At 38.1% G+C, this 18,484-nt stretch overlaps 1 protein-coding gene across 4 annotated transcripts in view; it reads right to left on the bottom strand.

The window, feature by feature from the left end:
- The window catches only part of LOC127456327 (mitogen-activated protein kinase 6-like), a 30,521-nt gene extending 15,514 nt beyond the window's left edge, over window positions 1-15,007 (bottom strand). The window contains exons 1-2 of one of the 4 annotated variants that reach the window (XM_051724770.1): window positions 14,873-15,007; window positions 498-1,642 (exon numbers count right to left, since the gene is read on the bottom strand). In XM_051724770.1, the coding sequence (XP_051580730.1) occupies window positions 498-1,052 (555 nt within the window). In that variant the 5' untranslated portion in view covers window positions 1,053-1,642; window positions 14,873-15,007. Of the gene's footprint in view, window positions 1-497; window positions 1,643-1,742; window positions 1,861-2,934; window positions 3,072-8,516; window positions 8,723-14,872 lie in introns of those variants that run through there. The other 3 variants (XM_051724771.1, XM_051724769.1, XM_051724767.1) reach the window with 3 other exon arrangements.
- Between the last annotated feature and the right edge of the window lie 3,477 nt (window positions 15,008-18,484).

Genomic DNA, 18,484 nt, shown 5'->3' with positions numbered 1-18,484 from the left:
AAAAAAAAAAAAAAAAAACTACAGAGAGAATAAAAGACACACTGACATGAACGGTAAAGCAGATTGCCGAATTCTAAACCCCATTCAGATTTCCAAATTCAGAATGTGAAATAAACATCAGAAATTCGACTCTGATTCCATCGTGTATGATGAAGGAACAGCTGTGGCGTTCTTTTCATGATGTTTCTAAAGTGTTCCTATCTGCTTCCTTTCAGAATACACAAGACACGCACATACCAGCAGCGCAGTTGGGGAATACAACTTCTTGCATGCGGAAACCACACTGGAAGTTAACGTACGGGAAAGGGTTTTACAGAAACAGGATGTTGAGAGGTTATTTCGAGAACTGTGGGATTCTTGCAGCACTACTCTTTACTTCCTGAGACACAATGAATCAGTGAATGGAAGCTCATTCATATCTCAGCCAAACACAAGACGCCATCTGGAAGGGAGGGAATAGACACTGAAATAAACAAATATTAAGGAAAAATAAATACCTTATGGGAATAGTGGGGGTCCATAATTCTGGCAAGTCCAAAGTCCCCGATTTTCAGTACCAAGTCCTCGGTGTTGACAAAGAGGTTGGCGGGCTTCAGGTCGCGGTGAAGCACGTTTGCCGAATGGATGTACTTGAGTCCCCGCAGCAGTTGGTACATGAAAAGCCGCGTGTGATCCTCAGACAGCAAGCCCTGTTCCAATACTTTACAGAGGTCGGTTTCCATGTACTCCTGTACGATGTAGACCGAGTTAACCTCCGTCAAGGAACTAACGTCCTCTGTCAATGGCCGACCGCTAGGCCCCAGCGTTTCGAAAACTTTCACAATGTTGTCGTGGTCGAGCCTGCGGATGATCTTGATTTCACGCAGCGCATGTTTGATGCTTTGAGGGTCGGTCAAGACGATCTTTTTCACGGCAACCCTCTTGTCACAATCGGTGTCGACAGCAGAGAACACAAGGCCAGTTCCGCCATAGCCCAGCGGCTTCAAATCCATGTAGCGCGGGCCCAGGTCGAAGCCGTGAATGTTCATAAGGCTTTCGAATTTCTCTGCCATTCTTCCGATATTTGGCAGGAAGGATTTCTGATTTCACTGATATGCAGCAGATCTTATTTGCAAATACTATAGCTAGTTGAGAAACCTAACTTACAAGAAATAAGCACTCAAGCGGCATCCGATCCGGCTGTCACAGCGTATTCAAAAAGATGAGGGGAACTGATTGAGATATGCAACTTAGATATGTTGTCATCATCCAAAATGTCTTCAGCAGCTTTTTACGTATTTTGTGGGAGATTTTCTTCTTTATTTCAACGTTTACTGGGGACGTAATATAATGAATTTGGAGGCCAATCAAAAATCTCTGAACGTAACTGATATAATTAAACTAACTACCAATAAAACCATCGTCACAGTGCAGAAAATTTCAGTGTATGACTGGCCCTGAGCAGCAGCATTTTGAGACGGTCCAAATAAATGATGATAATTCTATATTTTTTTTCTTTCCTTTTTTACTGTTCCAAGCACCTGATGTGGGGAAATCTGAAGGGATGGCCGTTCTCAGTGAGACAGTTCCTTCTCAATGATCAGGTGGCTCCAGCTCACCACAGTCGCAATCGAAACTATCCTCCATTTTACACAAGGGTACCCTAAAAAACAAAGCAGAAAAACAACAGATTAGCAACTTGTTGCATCTCTGAAGACCAAAACACAAAGCTGATTATAATTCCATTCGTCACAAGCACTTACTATACACTTTTCCTTTTCAATTCAACAAACCCTGTGAAAAGTATCTTGCCAAGCTGGAATGAATTCGAGCCACGTTCAAGCCAAACAAGACTGTTTAAAGGATACCGAAGTGGACACAACATTCAGTTATGAACTTTCTGAATGAAATCGTTCCAGCTTACGCGGTTAAGACAGCAACCTTGGGCAATGTTTCCTGTGTGTACTATATCGATGATGTCCCTACGCTCTGATGTCATGGGTTCCTGTTTGTCCTCCACAGACAGTAAAACACACCACACACTGACTGTAACACACGTGAAATGGATTAATGTCCCAGTTGATGATTCAGCCACGTTGCAGTAGTGTGTGTGTGTGTGAGAGAGGAATATGATGGCCAACCGGTTTTGTTAACTAAAGGAGGGAGCCAACAGATACTAAATTAATCAGGTACTGATAAAATAACACCACCTATGAATCATATTTGAACAAAGAGAAAGTGTTTCTGTGTGCGAGCATGATTCTGTTATGGGCCAAAACATACAAACTCTATTCATTCACAAATAAACACTACTGACTTGAATAAACCATGAATACCCAGGAATAACAGCACAGACTAATGTATTATTCAATATTAAAGTTGACAGGATCAGATATATGTGTGCATAAATGACATTAATAATCATGCTGTAAACTTAAGTAACAATAAACTAGTAATATTGGTAGTATTGTGTGTTTTTAAGGTGGTGGTGATCAGTTGTCCTCCATTTTACTGTCATGCTCAGAGTCACTGTATATATTCATAGCACACAAATACGACCAATAACTCAGTGAAACAGGAAAAATACAAGATACATAAGCAGTATCATACTGACGTTAAAATAAAAACAAAAACAACAACAAATAGAAACCAGGACCAACGTCAACACTATTTCACCTAAACAGATGAAAACGTCTTAATAAACCATCTAATTGTAAAATACAACTACTAAAATGACAAATTAACGTGTTATAAATTTTACACGATTCAAGTGTAAAATCTGTATGTTTTGGGGGCGCTTCGGCGCGTCACCTGAACAAAGAAGCTTTTTTGACCGCGTCTGATCATCGCGCCGCCCTTTACTGTTAGAATAACCCCTTTTAACCTTGCAAAACAATCACATTTACTCTCCAGACATATTCGTATATAAAACCAAAACAATATACATTAACTTACTCTTCTCGCGGGTGTCATGTATGCTTTAATCCTAACCGCTTTTGGCTAGGCATCTGTGCGCTTCCAACGCGCCTTCCTTAAAGACTGCTCTGTGTGTGAACAGCAGTGTTCAAGCCTGACGCACATGCGCACTGTTCGTTTCTATTACTAACCGCTTGAGCTGCTATGCGTTAATACGCATGCGTGTTGAAAGCTTTTGCGCTCCTCCCTTCCTCAATAAATTAAAACTCACTGCAATAGAGCCAGAGACTATTATATGGCGTCATTTTTATATCACCAGAACTTGAATTGGAAAAAGTCTCAGAATTCATGATCTTGAAAAAAGACTGGGTGTAATTTGATGTCATCAAAAATATTTGCTGTTCATTTTAAATATTTGAAAACATTTTATGTGAATTCACCTATAAAAACAAAATTCAGGTTGTGAAATTCAAGTTTTTATTATTCAAGTGGTGGATTTCAGGTTGTTGAATATGGGTTGAAAAATTCAGGTGGCAAAATTTGAGGATGACATCCGGGAATGCAAGGAAGAGCAAACGAGCATCGATGTAATCCATCTCTCTCTCTCTTGGACAATCGCAAAGCGATGGAAACAGCTCAAAAGGCATTTTAAATGAATTAATGAATATATATACAGTATATTATACATATATAGCTGTAAATATATATAGCATACATTTTTAATAGTGTGCAGAACGTCTTTTCTTTGCTCCTTGGCAATTCACATTGAAGGAATCTGCTGAAAAGGCAAATAAAATTATTCACGTGCACGTGCACAGATAACACGTGATCCCCAGTTGATCCATAACCGGCCAATCTCAGCGGTACATCAACGTAAACATCTCTCATTCAGAAGTTTTTGTGTTGTTTTGTGGTTTGATTAAAATACAAAACGTCTGTATGAATGTAAGAGCTGCTTTTAGCTCATGAAGAATACATTGATAAGTGAAAGCAATCGAGGCAGTGTTTATGACTAATGTTTACATTGTAATCTGGCGGTGTGAATAAAGTCTGTGCTTCAACATTACCAACATTGTACATAACATGACCAACATTAGTATATACACATAAAATAATATACTGTAAATTGACATTATAGTGCTTTTATTATTATTATTATTATAATGTGTTACAATCATGACATACCATAGTCTGGGTGTTATGAACTTATATACATGAATGAACGTATATACTGTGTTTGATACACAGATAACTGAAATGTCTAAATAAAGAAGAAACATATAAGTGTTATATCTCCGTTCTCCCTCTTCATCGCTGCTTGACTTGGGTGAGATGAAGCCGTGTCACCTGAAAGATAAAACTTTAATGAAAGAAAAATAAAATGTTGGCTCTGGTAAGTAAACAGCAGTATCACTTTTTCAAGATTTATAAATAAAAACAAAAATTTTGCTGGCTTTTGACAGTGATGTCACATGCAACAGATCAATCTGCTCATGCATTTTATTTTTGGTATATGTACGAATTGAGTGTATAGGAAATTAATATAATAATACCTGAAAGGAAAATGTGAGGAAGAAAAAGACTGACATTTAAGGTTAAATGACTCGTGTGATGATCACTTTTGATCTTTCACGCATGCATTACCTGCCAAACAAAAGAAACTATAACGGAATACTGCTGTCTGATTTTAGTGTACAATGCAAATGCACATACTTCAGAATACTTCTGTAAAGTATATAGATGGAGCCCAGATTTATATTATCATGAAGGTAACGTGGTCTGCCTGAAAATAAACATAATAAATAAGACACTGACAAATCATCAGTAGTGTACAAATCTACATATGAGGTACGACTATCCAGAATTTGGATAAAAATATTAAAAAGCCAGATGGCATGCTAACTCAAGCAATCCAGACTGATGTAAACAATTAGGAACAGAATGTTTGTTGTACATTCAAAGTTCACTATATTTTCATTCAACACTAGTACAGATGTGCAAGAGAAAGTGAAATATAATTATAATAAATATAATAATTATTATCAAACAGCCAAGACATGCAACACACTTACAAAATGGGTAATGGTGGCTGTTGTTTCAGTCAGCCATAGGTCTGTAACCCTTTTTGTTTTTTTACAATGTTGTTGTCACAGTTGTTTAAAATTATTTTTGAGCTGTTTCCATCGCTTTGCGATTGTCCAAGAGAGAGAGAGATGGATTACATTGACGCTCGTTTGCTCTTCCTTGCATTCCCGGATGTCATCCTCAAATTTTGCCACCTGAATTTTTCAACCCATATTCAACAAGCTGAAATCCACCACTTGAATAATAAAAACTTGAATTTCACAACCTGAATTTTGTTTTTAGGTGAATTCACACAAATATTTTCAAATATTTAAAATTAACTTTCGATAACATCAAATTACACCCAGTCTTTTTTCAAGATCATGAATTCGGAGGCTTTTTCAAATTCAAGTTCTGGTTATATAAAAATGACGCCATACTATTCAGCAGAGACAGGCCACTTCTATTGAAATGAATGTGAGAAACTGGAACGCCCAACCAAGAAGCTCTAGTGCCCAAAGATCAACGGATGAAGAAAGGATGTCCCACCTTACAGGTAAAAGAGCCAATTATCTTTTAGATACAGACATCGCCTGTCAATCATCTAGAGAGCGCACATGCCAGGAAAATTGCGTTTTTCAGCGTTATCTGAGGCAAAGGAGCACAATTTATGATACTAGCGTTGTCACATTTTACTGCTGATTTGAAATATGTTCTTTTATCGTAATCTTGACTAACCATTTTTGAAATTTTTATGTTCCCCCATTTAAGTAGATAGGAGCACTGTCATGACTGGAAACAGTCACCCAGGAGCGTTCCAAAGATGGCCGCCAGTGGACTGACTTGCTAGAAAGACTTTGAATTGAGCTGTTCAGCTGTGACGTCAATTTGTAGGCGAACCGTGAAGTCTAAACTGCCATGTTTGAGGTATGACGGTGTGTTATTTATGTTGTAGAACAAAGCATCCACTTATCGCAAAATAATGTTTACCACAGACCTTATTTAACTCATAAGTTCATTATAAAAACCCCATAGGAAAATCCAGAGGGAACCCATGGCGAATTCTATTCCGAGTTTTTGGACTACAAGCTGAACAGCTCTATTACCACATAATCTATGGAGAGAACCAGAGCACTTTGAATAATTAAATTATAATGTTACACAGTAAATAAATAAATAGTTAAATAACCCTCTATGGCATGAATTTTTATTTTGGGGGGAAAAAAATATTTCATCCCATTTTTTTGGGAGCTTGGGGGTCCCTGATAATATATCCATCATAAAATGTCCTATTCCTATTCTGTGTGAAACCTCAGAAAGCAGTTGCTAGTGGATGTGAAACAGAGGTGGACATCACATTTCCGGCACTTGGCTTTTGGTGTACCTGTGCACCCCAGTACCTTGCATCTCCCCTTCTTTTCAGCCATAATCATCCAGTGGGCTGTGGCATCCTGGCACACATCACGGACTGGAAATGGAGCAGCGGGTCCTTTTCTCCTCTTCTCCTCATACTCACCAGCAATTGTGGACTGGGAAGACCTTTCTTGCACTCCAGGCTCTTTCCACTTTTGCATAGGCCTTCAGCGATGTATGACTTGAAGGTATACAGCTTCATATGTTCCTTCTTTCTTATGCCAGTGCCTTCACAATCTCTTCGGTAGAGCAGCCAGGTGGTCACGATGATCATATCCAGTAAGTGGAACACCAGCCGTTGGTACCACTTCTTTGATCTGATTTTGTTCCGGTACAATGCAATCAGTGAGTCAAGCAGATCCACCCCTCCCATATTCTTGTTGTATTCTTTCACCACAGCAGGGCAGGGGACTTTGGTGATCATCTTTCGCTTGCGATCCCACCTGTCAACCTCGGTGACTGGGTGGGCTCCAGTGTCACTCAGAAGGGTCACTGAGCGGTTATCATACCACTTCAAAACGTGCAAGGTGGTTTCTCCAACCATGGCCATCTTCTGTTCAAAAGATCCACATCCTGCTCTCTTCAGCTCAGCATCGCACATCAAGTCGACGCCTGGTAGTCTGTTGCCACGAACAGTACCAGTGCAGTGAATTCTTTGCTGAACCAGTGTAAGCACAAGAGGGACACTCGTAAACCAGTTGTCGAAGAAAAGCTTGTAGTTTTCTTGCTTGGGTATAGGCTGGGCCAGACGGAGGACAACGTTGCCACTTGCTCCCACATCTGATAGCTCAGGGGGTTGAACAACTCTCCCTGTGTAGATTTCTAAGTTGTGTGGGACACCATCAGAGCCAGCCAAGACGAGTATCTTGTAGCCTCATTTCTTTGGTTTTGATGGCAGGTATTGCTTCAATCTATTTCTTCCCTTGAATGGGACCATCTGCTCATCAACAGACAGCTTCTCACCCATTGGGACAGTATAAGAATAATAAAAAACATAATTCAACAATTACACACATAACGCGCATTCTTTGCTCTTCATGTTGGTGCAGTAGCACTAAAAAGCTTCCTGTATTTGTCAGTAAGTGGGGGAAAATAAGACAGAAATATGAAATTGCCCAGTGCATAATTGTTCCCAACCAAAATCACTTGAACGCACATTATGCCGTAATTACAACTTCCGAGCTCATAAAAATGAACTTCCCAGGAGGACTTGAATGCACCATATGGTCCTAATTATGCATCCGAGCACATCTCCACACTTTAGCATGATATTGCTTGAACAAAAATGGTCTAACTGCACAATGTTGCCCTGAGGCAACAAACCAAAAACACAGTTTTAGTATATAAATAAAAAAAGGTCTTTAAACAATTAAACATACTTCTTTAAATTTAATTTTTTATTTTTATATAAAGTTATTTCAATTTAAACATATTAAAAAGTGATATTTATCTTACCAATTGGTGGCACTGTGTCCCATGTGGCTTTGCTTCCTGAAAGGCCTGCTCCACCCCCAGACAAAAGGACACACCCACTTGAGCCCCTCATTTCATTGAACACAGACATGTCAGGTGATATTATATATATATATATTTTTTTATTTTTTTATTTTTTTTAATTAAAAAATAAAAAAAAATTAAAAACAATTAAAGGGGCGGTGTGAGGTCCAAAAAGGTATATGCCATAGAGGGATAAATACATTTTAATTCTGCAACAGTCCAGGAAACACAATTATTGCTTTAAACATTTCCTAATATTTCCTGTCACAGAACTAGTAGCCTATTGTATTCTTTTTTTCTTTTTCAGAATATTTTTTTTTTATTTGAATCGAAATGTCGTTTTTAATAATACACTTGATTTCCCACAGGAATGATAGGCTTTTTTATGTATCATAATCACTCTTTTATTAGTTCTTTAGTCAGGTCAGTTTGGAGTTCTTTGGTCAGTATTTGTACAGGGGTTAAAATGCAGGGGTTTTTTTTGCATCACTTTCAGCACCAAGGGGAATTACAAAATAATGTTTAATATTCAGATAACATCGTCAACTGTAAAGTATTTGAAAAGAGAGTAACAGGGGGTTAAAATAGCCTTTAGAGACAAAAAAATCTGTTATGCAGACTGCATGTTGTGATCCAGCTCTACTTACTGCAGTTAGGTCGATTAATTGCTCTGCATTCCCCATCTCGCTTGCAGAATAATCATAATAATTATTATAAATTATCCGAGTATCTTCATATGGCTTCGAGCAGAGGACTGCATCAGAAGACTGCAGGATGCTGCTGCATCAGCGCATAAGAGCTGTTCAAAAGCCATCTGAAAGTCCAAAACGCTGTCCAATATGTCCACTGACTGATTAGTCACCAAACACGGTTCAGACACACTAAATGCTGCTAAGCAGAGCTACATGAGCTGGAAGAGAATAATCAGGACTGCATGTCCTGCGCTAGTGCTGAATGGATGGATTGTGGCGCAGCATCAGCATCATGTGAATCCCCATGTGCTCGTGTCTGTGCCGCACTACGACTGCGCACTCACACCACAGCACTGCCATGTGCGCCCGACCCATCATATATTACACAATGTACTATATCCTCTTCACCACCAGCATGAAAATGTTTTTGCTGAATTTTCTGCATCTTGTTAGGTGCATTAACATAGGGCTATTAGAAAGATTTTGTTTTTATTTTATCCATATTTTATCACTAATTTATTATAAAATTACTAACACATTATGTAAGTATTCAATTAACTTTATTATTACAAAACATTTGCTTTAAAAACAATGTCAGTATGTCCCATGTAAGATACATCATGATTTAATAGTTCACCCCAAAATCTCAAAAAATGATTGCACAACAACAACAACAACAACAACAACAATAATAATCATTATTATTATTATTATTATTATTATTATTATTATTATTATTATTTGTAGAATAATAATAATAATAATACAAGTTATCAAGCAAAATGTCCAGGCCCTTTTCACACAATGAAAATGGATGGTGACTGCAGCTATCAAAGTGCAACAAAGGATAAAAAGGTAATAAATGTAGCCCAAAAAACTCATGAGCAATATTCCAAGTCTTGTAAAGCCATACAATTGCTTTGTGTGAGTAAAATACAGAAATTTAAGTCAGAAGTATCTAAAAACATTTCCTTCCTTCCTTTTTGGACCTAGAGAGAGCACCTGTCACAACCCTCTTTGATTGTATGCAAAAGAACAGCCTAGAAATGCTGACAACAATTTTCCTTTTTTGAGTGAACTAACCCACAGTGGCTTGTATGGTCTCAGAGGTATTAACAAAAAAATATCCATGGTCCACTGTAGCAGTGTCAGCAATTAACCTTTTAAATATAATAATAGTAACAATGATAATAATAATCATAACAACAACAACAATAACAATAACAATTATATTTATTATAATTATAATTATTATTCATTATTTTTATTGTAACAATTAATTAAATAATAATCATAATTATTATTATTATTATTACAATTATTATATAATTATACAATTAAATAATAATATTAATATTAATACAAATAATTGCTGTTGTTGTTTTTGTTGTTGTTGTTGTTGTTCATCATCTTCGTTCTTCTTCTTCTTCTACTTCTTCTTCTTATTATTATTAAGGGGCAACATTTGCCTCCTAGAGTTGATTTTCAGGTTTTAACTTATTAGGGCATACTGTATGTTATGCTTTTTTATAACTACTATATATCAAATGTTTAATCAATTAATTAAAATAAAACCTCCATGTGAATAATGAGAATAACCAGGACACTATTTATTCCCAGAACAGAATTACAATAGAAATACATCAGATGTTACAAATAATTATTTAATGTTATAAAAGTTTTTATTGCATGGAGCATTTTTATCTTATGGTTCATTTCTGACCCTATTATGTAGGATATACTTGTCTTTGATTGTTGATCTGTCTGTCCCTCAGGTTTTGCAAATGTGTGTCTTTATAGCAGGTTTAAAAATGTACTGCATATAGTAATTATATGATGCTCCTCCAAATCTGTGCCATATCAAACTGTCAAAAATGTATTAATATAATTTGCAATGTATTCTTATGTGGAAATAAAGATCCATCTCAACAGTAAGAAAGATGTTGTGTAACTCACAGACGTATAGCGTTTCTCCTGATTAACATTTTATGATGGAAGAGTTTCACATAGCCCTGCTTCACACTAAACATCTTATAGGTCAGCCACCCTAGAAGCCCAGATGAACCCACACAACACAAGTGTGACCTCTGCAAACATTGTGATTGGAGAGGGTCTTTTAATGTCGATAAAAATAAACACAAATAGGTGTGATAATGTAGACTTTGTATCTACCTGCAGCATGCAGAAGGAGATCAGTACACGTTGGGTAACAGAGGTGTGCCATTCCCTCATTCACTTCAAACATGCAGGTTTATGACCCTCTAACTGTCATCAGACTGTCTTAAACAAACAGGTGCTCATAACCCACTTTCACAACCAACCATTTATCATTTATAAAGTGATGACATTTCCCCAAAATCCCACATGTGGTTTTCCTGGTTCAACTTTATAGATATAATAGAAGCTACCAGGCAAAAAAATAAATACAAAAAAAAAATTAATAAAATAATAATACTTTCTAGCATACTAATAATAGCAACAGTAATATGCTTGCCTTAACGGATATATATATATATATATATATATATATATATATATATCCGTTAAGGCAAGCATATTTCTGTTGCTTTATTAAACATTGAAGTATAACTTGTCCCACGTCGTTTGTTCTAAGGACATGAAAGATACATGAATGAAATCATGTGCCTTGTTGAGGAGGTGTGATATTTCTTCTCAATGCAATCAGATTTGATTTTCGCCTGCCAGCAGATAAAACTGGCAAACAAAAAATTCCCATAAACTAACATCGACAGAGGGACCCGAGCAATATCTGGAGACCAGAATATCATATATATTTGGTGTTGGGCTCTTTTGTCTTGGGGCAGTAAGAAACCATCTAACAATGTCTTAGAACCTACTCAGAACACCTTTATATACCATACAGAAGACCTTAGCAACCGCTTAGCACCACCATAGCAACTAGCTATAAGACCAGAAAACCTTAGCAACTACCTAGCAATACCCTTGCAAATATTCAAAACTCTCAAGAAACACACTAGAAACCATTGACTTTAGCAACACCCTAGCATCCAGCTAGAACACTCTATATACCATTCAGAAGACCTTTGCAACTGCCTAGCAACACCCAAGCAACTACCCCAAACTAGAAACCAGTCATACCTTAGCAACCGCTAAGCAACACCCTAGTAACTACTGTAGCTAAAACACTCTTGAAACATTCTTGAAGCCATTCAAAACACCTTAGCAACACAGTGTTTCCCCTATGTGTCAGCTGCTGAAATTTCATATAGTTCATAAATATTCTTGACGCAATGTAACACTTGCTAGCCCCAATCAGCAGTGCCTTCTTTACACTCCATGCAGTGGTGTTGTTTCAGATGTAAACTGTTCTGTCTTATAAATTGAATATTTTAAGTAAACAAATCATTCTTGTTCACCTCCATACACTGACACATATTTCACATTCATTGACGTCTCTCCTTTTCGAAGCCAATGAGCTCTAGTTTGAAGCACGAGATTGCTTTGGTGGCTTTTCATTACTGTAAAGACTGACTACAGCGTGAGCCAGTAGCATTCAAGTGTGGGCTGTGAAGGAGCATATCATTGGTTTTACCTACTGAACAAATGCAAACCTTCACTGAATGAGGATTAGGATCTGTTGACTGACTGAAGGAGAGGTAGAGGTTCAGTTTGTCATTCATTTACTTTGGTAATCTCGTTCTACAAGGAGAAAAAAAGACTGGATGACATTACAATGACATCAGGACGTTATTGTATCACTTATAATTACTGTATTTTTAAGGTAATATTGTTGTCCTTTTTGTATAGTCATTCACAGCAGTTTAAAAATTATAGCTATGCTTTGTTGTCATTTGTGGGGAAAACGCTTATGATGCTTAACACTCTGCTGAATTCTCTGAGTAGATTTGTAGACACACAAATCTGCTCAGTTGTTCCGGTTGTGATGTGAATGACTCAGTGCTTTATCAGTGACTACGTTTACATGGACACCAGAAAGTGGCTTATTGCCAGAAAGCAATGTTCCGGTTTAAATGAACTGTATAAGCTGCATAATATTTACTCCTGTATACATGCAGCTCGGTCAGTAAGCATCTTTCTCCACAGCAACGTAATTTCCCTGCGACTGTAGTGTAAATAAAAACCATGGCATCCGAGGAAGGCTTCACTATGTTATTGTCCGTTGCTTCGCTTTATTTCCAGATATTCCAGAGTTGTTGCTGTGTTTGTTTCCTTAACTTTTTAACGCAACCTGCAGCAGAATTGCGCTGTAATAGTGGGGTTTCCCTCTTACGTAAAACTCCGGGATTCCCTCAATGAATGAGCGCATATACACAGACATGAGGGTCCGTCGATATTTTACATAGGTGTGTCTAAATTGGTATGGTTTATAGTGTATGTGCTTTTCCCACTGTAGTCCCAGAAATGTTGAATTCTTTCTGCTGTGTTGACTTGTATTGGGGCTCCATCCTATGACTAGTTATCCGGTCTGTTCCATGCATATGCACGGTCTGTTCCATGCACAGTCTGTTCCATGCACATGCGCACTCCTCAAAAACCTGTTAGAAAGCCGCTTATGTGTTTACATGGCCACATTAAGCCGCATTCTCCGGGAGAAACCTAGGTCTGTTAAACCGCTTTCTCTTAATCCCTTAAACGGCGTAAGCTTTCGGCAAAAACCCTGGAATAAACCGTTTTCTTGAGTGCATATAAATGTGGTCAGTGGTTTAATGACTTTCTTAAAACACATTAAATATGTTCATTTGTTGCCACCTACTGGTTAAGGTGTGATTTACAAAAATTGCCACTGAACGAATCATTGAACAAATCTGAATAACACACAGAGAAACATCATCTAGAGTTAGTAAGAGGTTTTTGTGGTGTTTTATATAACTTAGAACTACATACGTTGTGAAATGATTGATTCATGTTCTATAATTTTTGTTAATAAATGGAGAACATAAAGGAATGTTTAGGACAGATGAAACATGCTGCCAATAAATAGACAGTTCATTTAATATATGGTTTCTCTGTATTCTTCGGGCTTGTGGACGCTTGCACAACAGCACTCCACTAAACTCCCTAGAAACGCGCTAGAATCCACACAGAACTCCTTAGCAACACCCCACAACACACTAGCAATGCCCTAGAAACCACTTTATGGGCTATTGGCTAACAAATAGTGGTACAGTTGTCAGGCCAACTCCAACATCGGTCTGCAAGGGCAACCACCGCTTACATTTTCTTGTGAAAATGTCAAAATCTAGATCATTTTTATGGCCATTCAAAATGTATAATAGTTTTTAAATCAATTTCCATCCACAATCTAAACACAAAATCTGAAGAAATGTGTAACATATTTACGTTTACACATCATTTAACAAGCATTTTTATGCGGAGCAACCAGTACAGACAGTAATTGCAGGGGACGTCTCCCTGGGGCAATCAGGGGTCACTGATCAAGGGCACAGTGTTGATAGTTTGACTCTATAGTTCTTGGGTCACCCTACTTGGTATCAAACTTGCAACCTTTGTGTAAGCAGCCCAGAACATTAAACAATAGACTACCAACATCGACACCATCAATTACATAACTGTTAGATGATTGGACAGCTCCATCCAACAGCCCTGTGTACCACGCTCTATTTACTGTCTGTGAATACATGCTGTCAAACAACCTGTTAATAGATTCTTATTAGGAAGACAGGGCTCTATATAGCAAATCATTGATTATTATGTGCTATAATTACATTAGGAAATACGCAGGGCAAAAGTGTTCACTTAATAATGTTCAGATGAAGCTGCAACAGTGCATCGGTGCTGTTCTAGGGGAGTTTTAAAGGGATAGTTCACCCAAAAATGGAAATTCTGTCATCATTTACTCACCCTCATGTTGTTGCAAACACGTATGACTTCTGCGTAACTCAAAAGAAGTTATCTGAAAGTGAATGGTGACTGTAACTGTTCTCGGTCCCTATCCACTTTCATTATATGAAAAAGAGCAGCTTGGACAGTCTACTAAATATCTCATATGGGTTTGGAACCATATGAGGGTGAGTAAATTGATGACAGAATTTTTATTCATTTCAGCTCCTAAATCCTGAAGCTGTCTGTGTGCACCCTGCTCCCAGGACTCTACACAACCTGTCATCATAAATCGGCCTGACATTCTATACGTCTATTTTACATGTCCTCAAAGAGAGAAGGACACCATGAGAAAGGTCCTTCAAAGTGAGTGTGGTCTTGCAAGAGTCACCTCATCAGTGTCCTTCCACTAAGTGTCAAAAGCAGCAAGATTCAGCAAGTTAGTGAGGTGGGAATAAATAACTTACCATGGCTGAATTCATCCAACAACTGCTGGAAACACATTTTTATATCAGTAATCCATGCACAAGTGCCAAACAGGAAAGCAAAAGTATACAGAAGATAGTATCCAGCATGGAGAGGTTAAAATTAGGCTGACACAGACAGCCAGAGGGTGTCCAGAGTGTTAGTGGTGTGGAAGAACACTCATCTGTTTGTGGACTCCGGCTTCATAGTGGGCTGTTATAGGCTGGAAGTGAAGGGGGAGGAGGTTCTTCTGTGTATGGTTATGTTAGTCAGTCCCAACTCTAGTCCTATTACAGAACACTTGACTTCTCTCTCTCTCTCTCTCTCTCTCTCTCTCTCTCTCTGTCTCTCTCTCTCTCTCTCTGTTTCTCACCTTTAATTCCTCCATTTTCACACTTTCTATTAATGTATCTTTTTGAAATTGACCTGTGTGTTAAGTGCACATAAGCTTTGAGAGCTCTTGTTATATGGGTGAATGTCACGAAAACATGTCCTGGTCACATTTCAGTAAGAAAATGAAGCCTATTTTAAGGACCATTAAGATATTTTGACATTGCTGTGACATTATTTTCATGAAAACTAAACACATTTTTCCCAAATCTCTCATCATACACTGAAAAAAATGGTAATGTTATACCATCAAAATGATAAACCAACAAAACAAATTTTAAGGGTTAGATCTGGAAGAAATAGCTCCTTATGGTAGCAATTGGAGGTTACAACTTTTTACAGTGTAAAGTGTCCGGTTATCTTAATTTTGAGCTTTTAGTACTTCCCTTTATTCTCAATGGAAATTCTCAATAATGTATTAGGGGTTGTTCACACCGACTATATTTTTGCATCTGTCTGTGCTGTTTTCAATTATTTTTATGTAAACATGTGTTAGACATACACCTTTGGCTATGGCTATCCCCTTTGTTACAGCAATCGTGAAGCCGCATTCATGATTCACATCAGAGCATCACCATCAAGAGTCACTTTGAACTCACCATGAAAAGCACTTGCAGTCAAAAACGTGTCATTCTGCACTTTGGTGATAGTTAAGACTTGACGTGCTTCTGTGGTAATTAAAATGCACCTTAGTTAGGCTAAAAAATACTTGATTTCTGTCAAAAATTCCATCTAGGCTTGTTTTGTACAACAATTAGCATTAAGAGATCTTTTCCCCATCATTTAATCAGTGCTGGTTTATGCTGTATTAACAGTAAATGCATTAATCGCTGTGGTATTACACCCTAAGTGTACCATGGAACCACCACAGTACTTTTTCAGGGTTCAGCACTGAAGAACAAGAATGGCACTGTTATTTTGTTGGGTGCAGGGGCTGTGTGTCTACTGAACGTCTTGCACGTCTGCCTTTTTACAGGAAAGAAATACTTGGGTGTGATAAAGTTACAGGTTAAATGAGGTGTGTTTGTTTGGGGTGGGGGGTCCTGTGTGTCATTGTGTGTAATGAGAAATGTCTCTCTTTCTCTCTCTCTCTCTCTCTCTCTCTCTCTCTTTCTCTCTCTCTCCCCTTTACTATTCCTCCCTCACTGAATTCTTTTAATTCCATTTATGCTGTATGCGTTTCATGCATGTGTTTTGTGTGTCCATGAGGTCAACATTTCCACTAGCGAATGCCTCCATCAGGGGTGTGATGTTATCAAAATAAAAGCCTCTAAATAGTTGGCACCAGGCCTGTGAAATGTGTGCATGTTAGTCTCATTACCAGCTGACATTCTGTATTCTGTATCTTGGGGCACTCAAAATACTGTCACTGTCAACCAGATGGTCTGTTTACAAGCAGAGATGCAGATTAAAACAGGTAACACTTGCACCAAAAAATAGCATTCAAAGCATTTCATATACATTTTTAAATACTTCCTCCTATCCCAGTTTTAAACATTTGTAGGTTGATTCCCCCAAAAGTGTAAACACTGTGACCCTGTGGCACTATTAAAAAGTTTCTCTATTTGAGCATGCCAACCAGCACAACATAGCAACATTGGTGCAACCAATGGGAAAGGACTGCTAGTTTACAAACTGTAGAACTGTACAACCAATTGCAGATGGGGTTAGTATTCGGGGCAGCATAAATGAATTTTTTATTTTATTTTGTACAATTTCTCCTTTTGTGTTCCATGGAAGGCAGAAATTTGCATGGGGTTCGAACAACATCAGGGTTATCCTGCTGAAAAGACCATCACTGCAGGTCACCAGCTTGTGTTGTGTTTTGGGTGCTGGTCCCCCATCATGGGATGCTGGTATGCTGATGTCCCCACCAAGCTTTTAAACTAGCTTAGCCAGCTTCATCAGAAAGAACATGCTGGTCAACCAGCCTCACCAGCAAGGTTCTGCTGGTGAAGAGCATGGCTTTGCTGATCCACTAGCTAGACCAGCACCAAACCAGCACTAGCCAGCATAAACCAGCCTAGACCAGCATGGGAATTGCAACTGGGAATTAAGCTTGTCTTCGTGGCAAGGTAGTAAATGAAGACAGAATTGTCATCTTGGGTAATCGATTATTTTAAAAATCCTTAAAAACAGAATACACTCTCTTTTCCCCTCCAAAACAGAAATAGATTCTCAAAATGGTTGTGTTATGCATTGACATCAGAAACAGGTCGCCCCTTCAGGACCATGTTGACATGGGTGAATCATTCATTTGCTGAGACTGCATCACTCTGGATAGTACCAGCCTGCACCAGCTTCTCATTACATTTGCAAACTTATGTGACTCAAAACCTCATCCAAGATAATTGGTGATCAGAAAAACACAGAGCTTTCAGCAGTCATTAACTGTGAGGACGTGCAATAGGTGTACACCTGCATGTTCCTCCCTCCCTTTCTCTGGAAAAATGTCATAATCAGATCCTTTATCCAGACACTGTATGCTGGTAACATTGAGGTCAAAGTGATTTGAGTCAATGTTTCTGTCCTGTTAAGTGTTTGTGTTTATCTTTAAAAGCATATCTGCCGCTGCCGCTGATAATTAATGACTCATTACAGGTTAAGAACTCAGACTTTTACTGATTGATAGGTTCCCAAGAAGAAGAGTGAACTTCCCCGAATGTTTGTGTTTTAGTAGACTGTTTAAGGAGGTCAAAGAATGGGTGAAGAGCCATTACTGCCACCTGTAATGTATTTTTCCTATCATCTGGAGAAAATGTCATGACACAGAACAAAAGGGACACAAATCAAACACAAACAACACATTCTCTTCATTCAATAGGTTTAAATCTGCACTAGCACTGATGGAGTCTTCTGGTTAGGACAGGTCTGAGGTCATTAATAGAATGCTGTGCTGTGAGAATGTGAGGATAAATGAAAGTCTCAAGGCCTATTCAGACCAAACTTGAAAATTATTTGTCGAAAAGACCAGCCTGTGGATTTGCTGGCTTGGTTTAAACTGTTTTAGCTGATCTCCGAGGTTGACCAAGGTGGTTTTCAGGACAAAATGATCTCCCAGCTTGTCCAAGCTGGTGTTCGGCCAGTTTAGCTGATCTGCTGACAATTGACCAAAACCTCTTTAAAACTATCAAAGTCTGACCAGTCTGAGCAGTGAAAAAGGTTTTACTTTTTTGAATGTGGCAATTTTTTCCTTCATCTTATGATAAAAACCTGCCAACTAA

The sequence above is a fragment of the Myxocyprinus asiaticus genome, chromosome 18 (genome assembly GCF_019703515.2).
Source record: "Myxocyprinus asiaticus isolate MX2 ecotype Aquarium Trade chromosome 18, UBuf_Myxa_2, whole genome shotgun sequence".
Classification (NCBI taxonomy): Eukaryota; Metazoa; Chordata; class Actinopteri; order Cypriniformes; family Catostomidae; genus Myxocyprinus; species Myxocyprinus asiaticus.
Note: the sequence above shows the minus strand (reverse complement) of the source record. Positions and strands in the feature narration are given on the sequence as shown.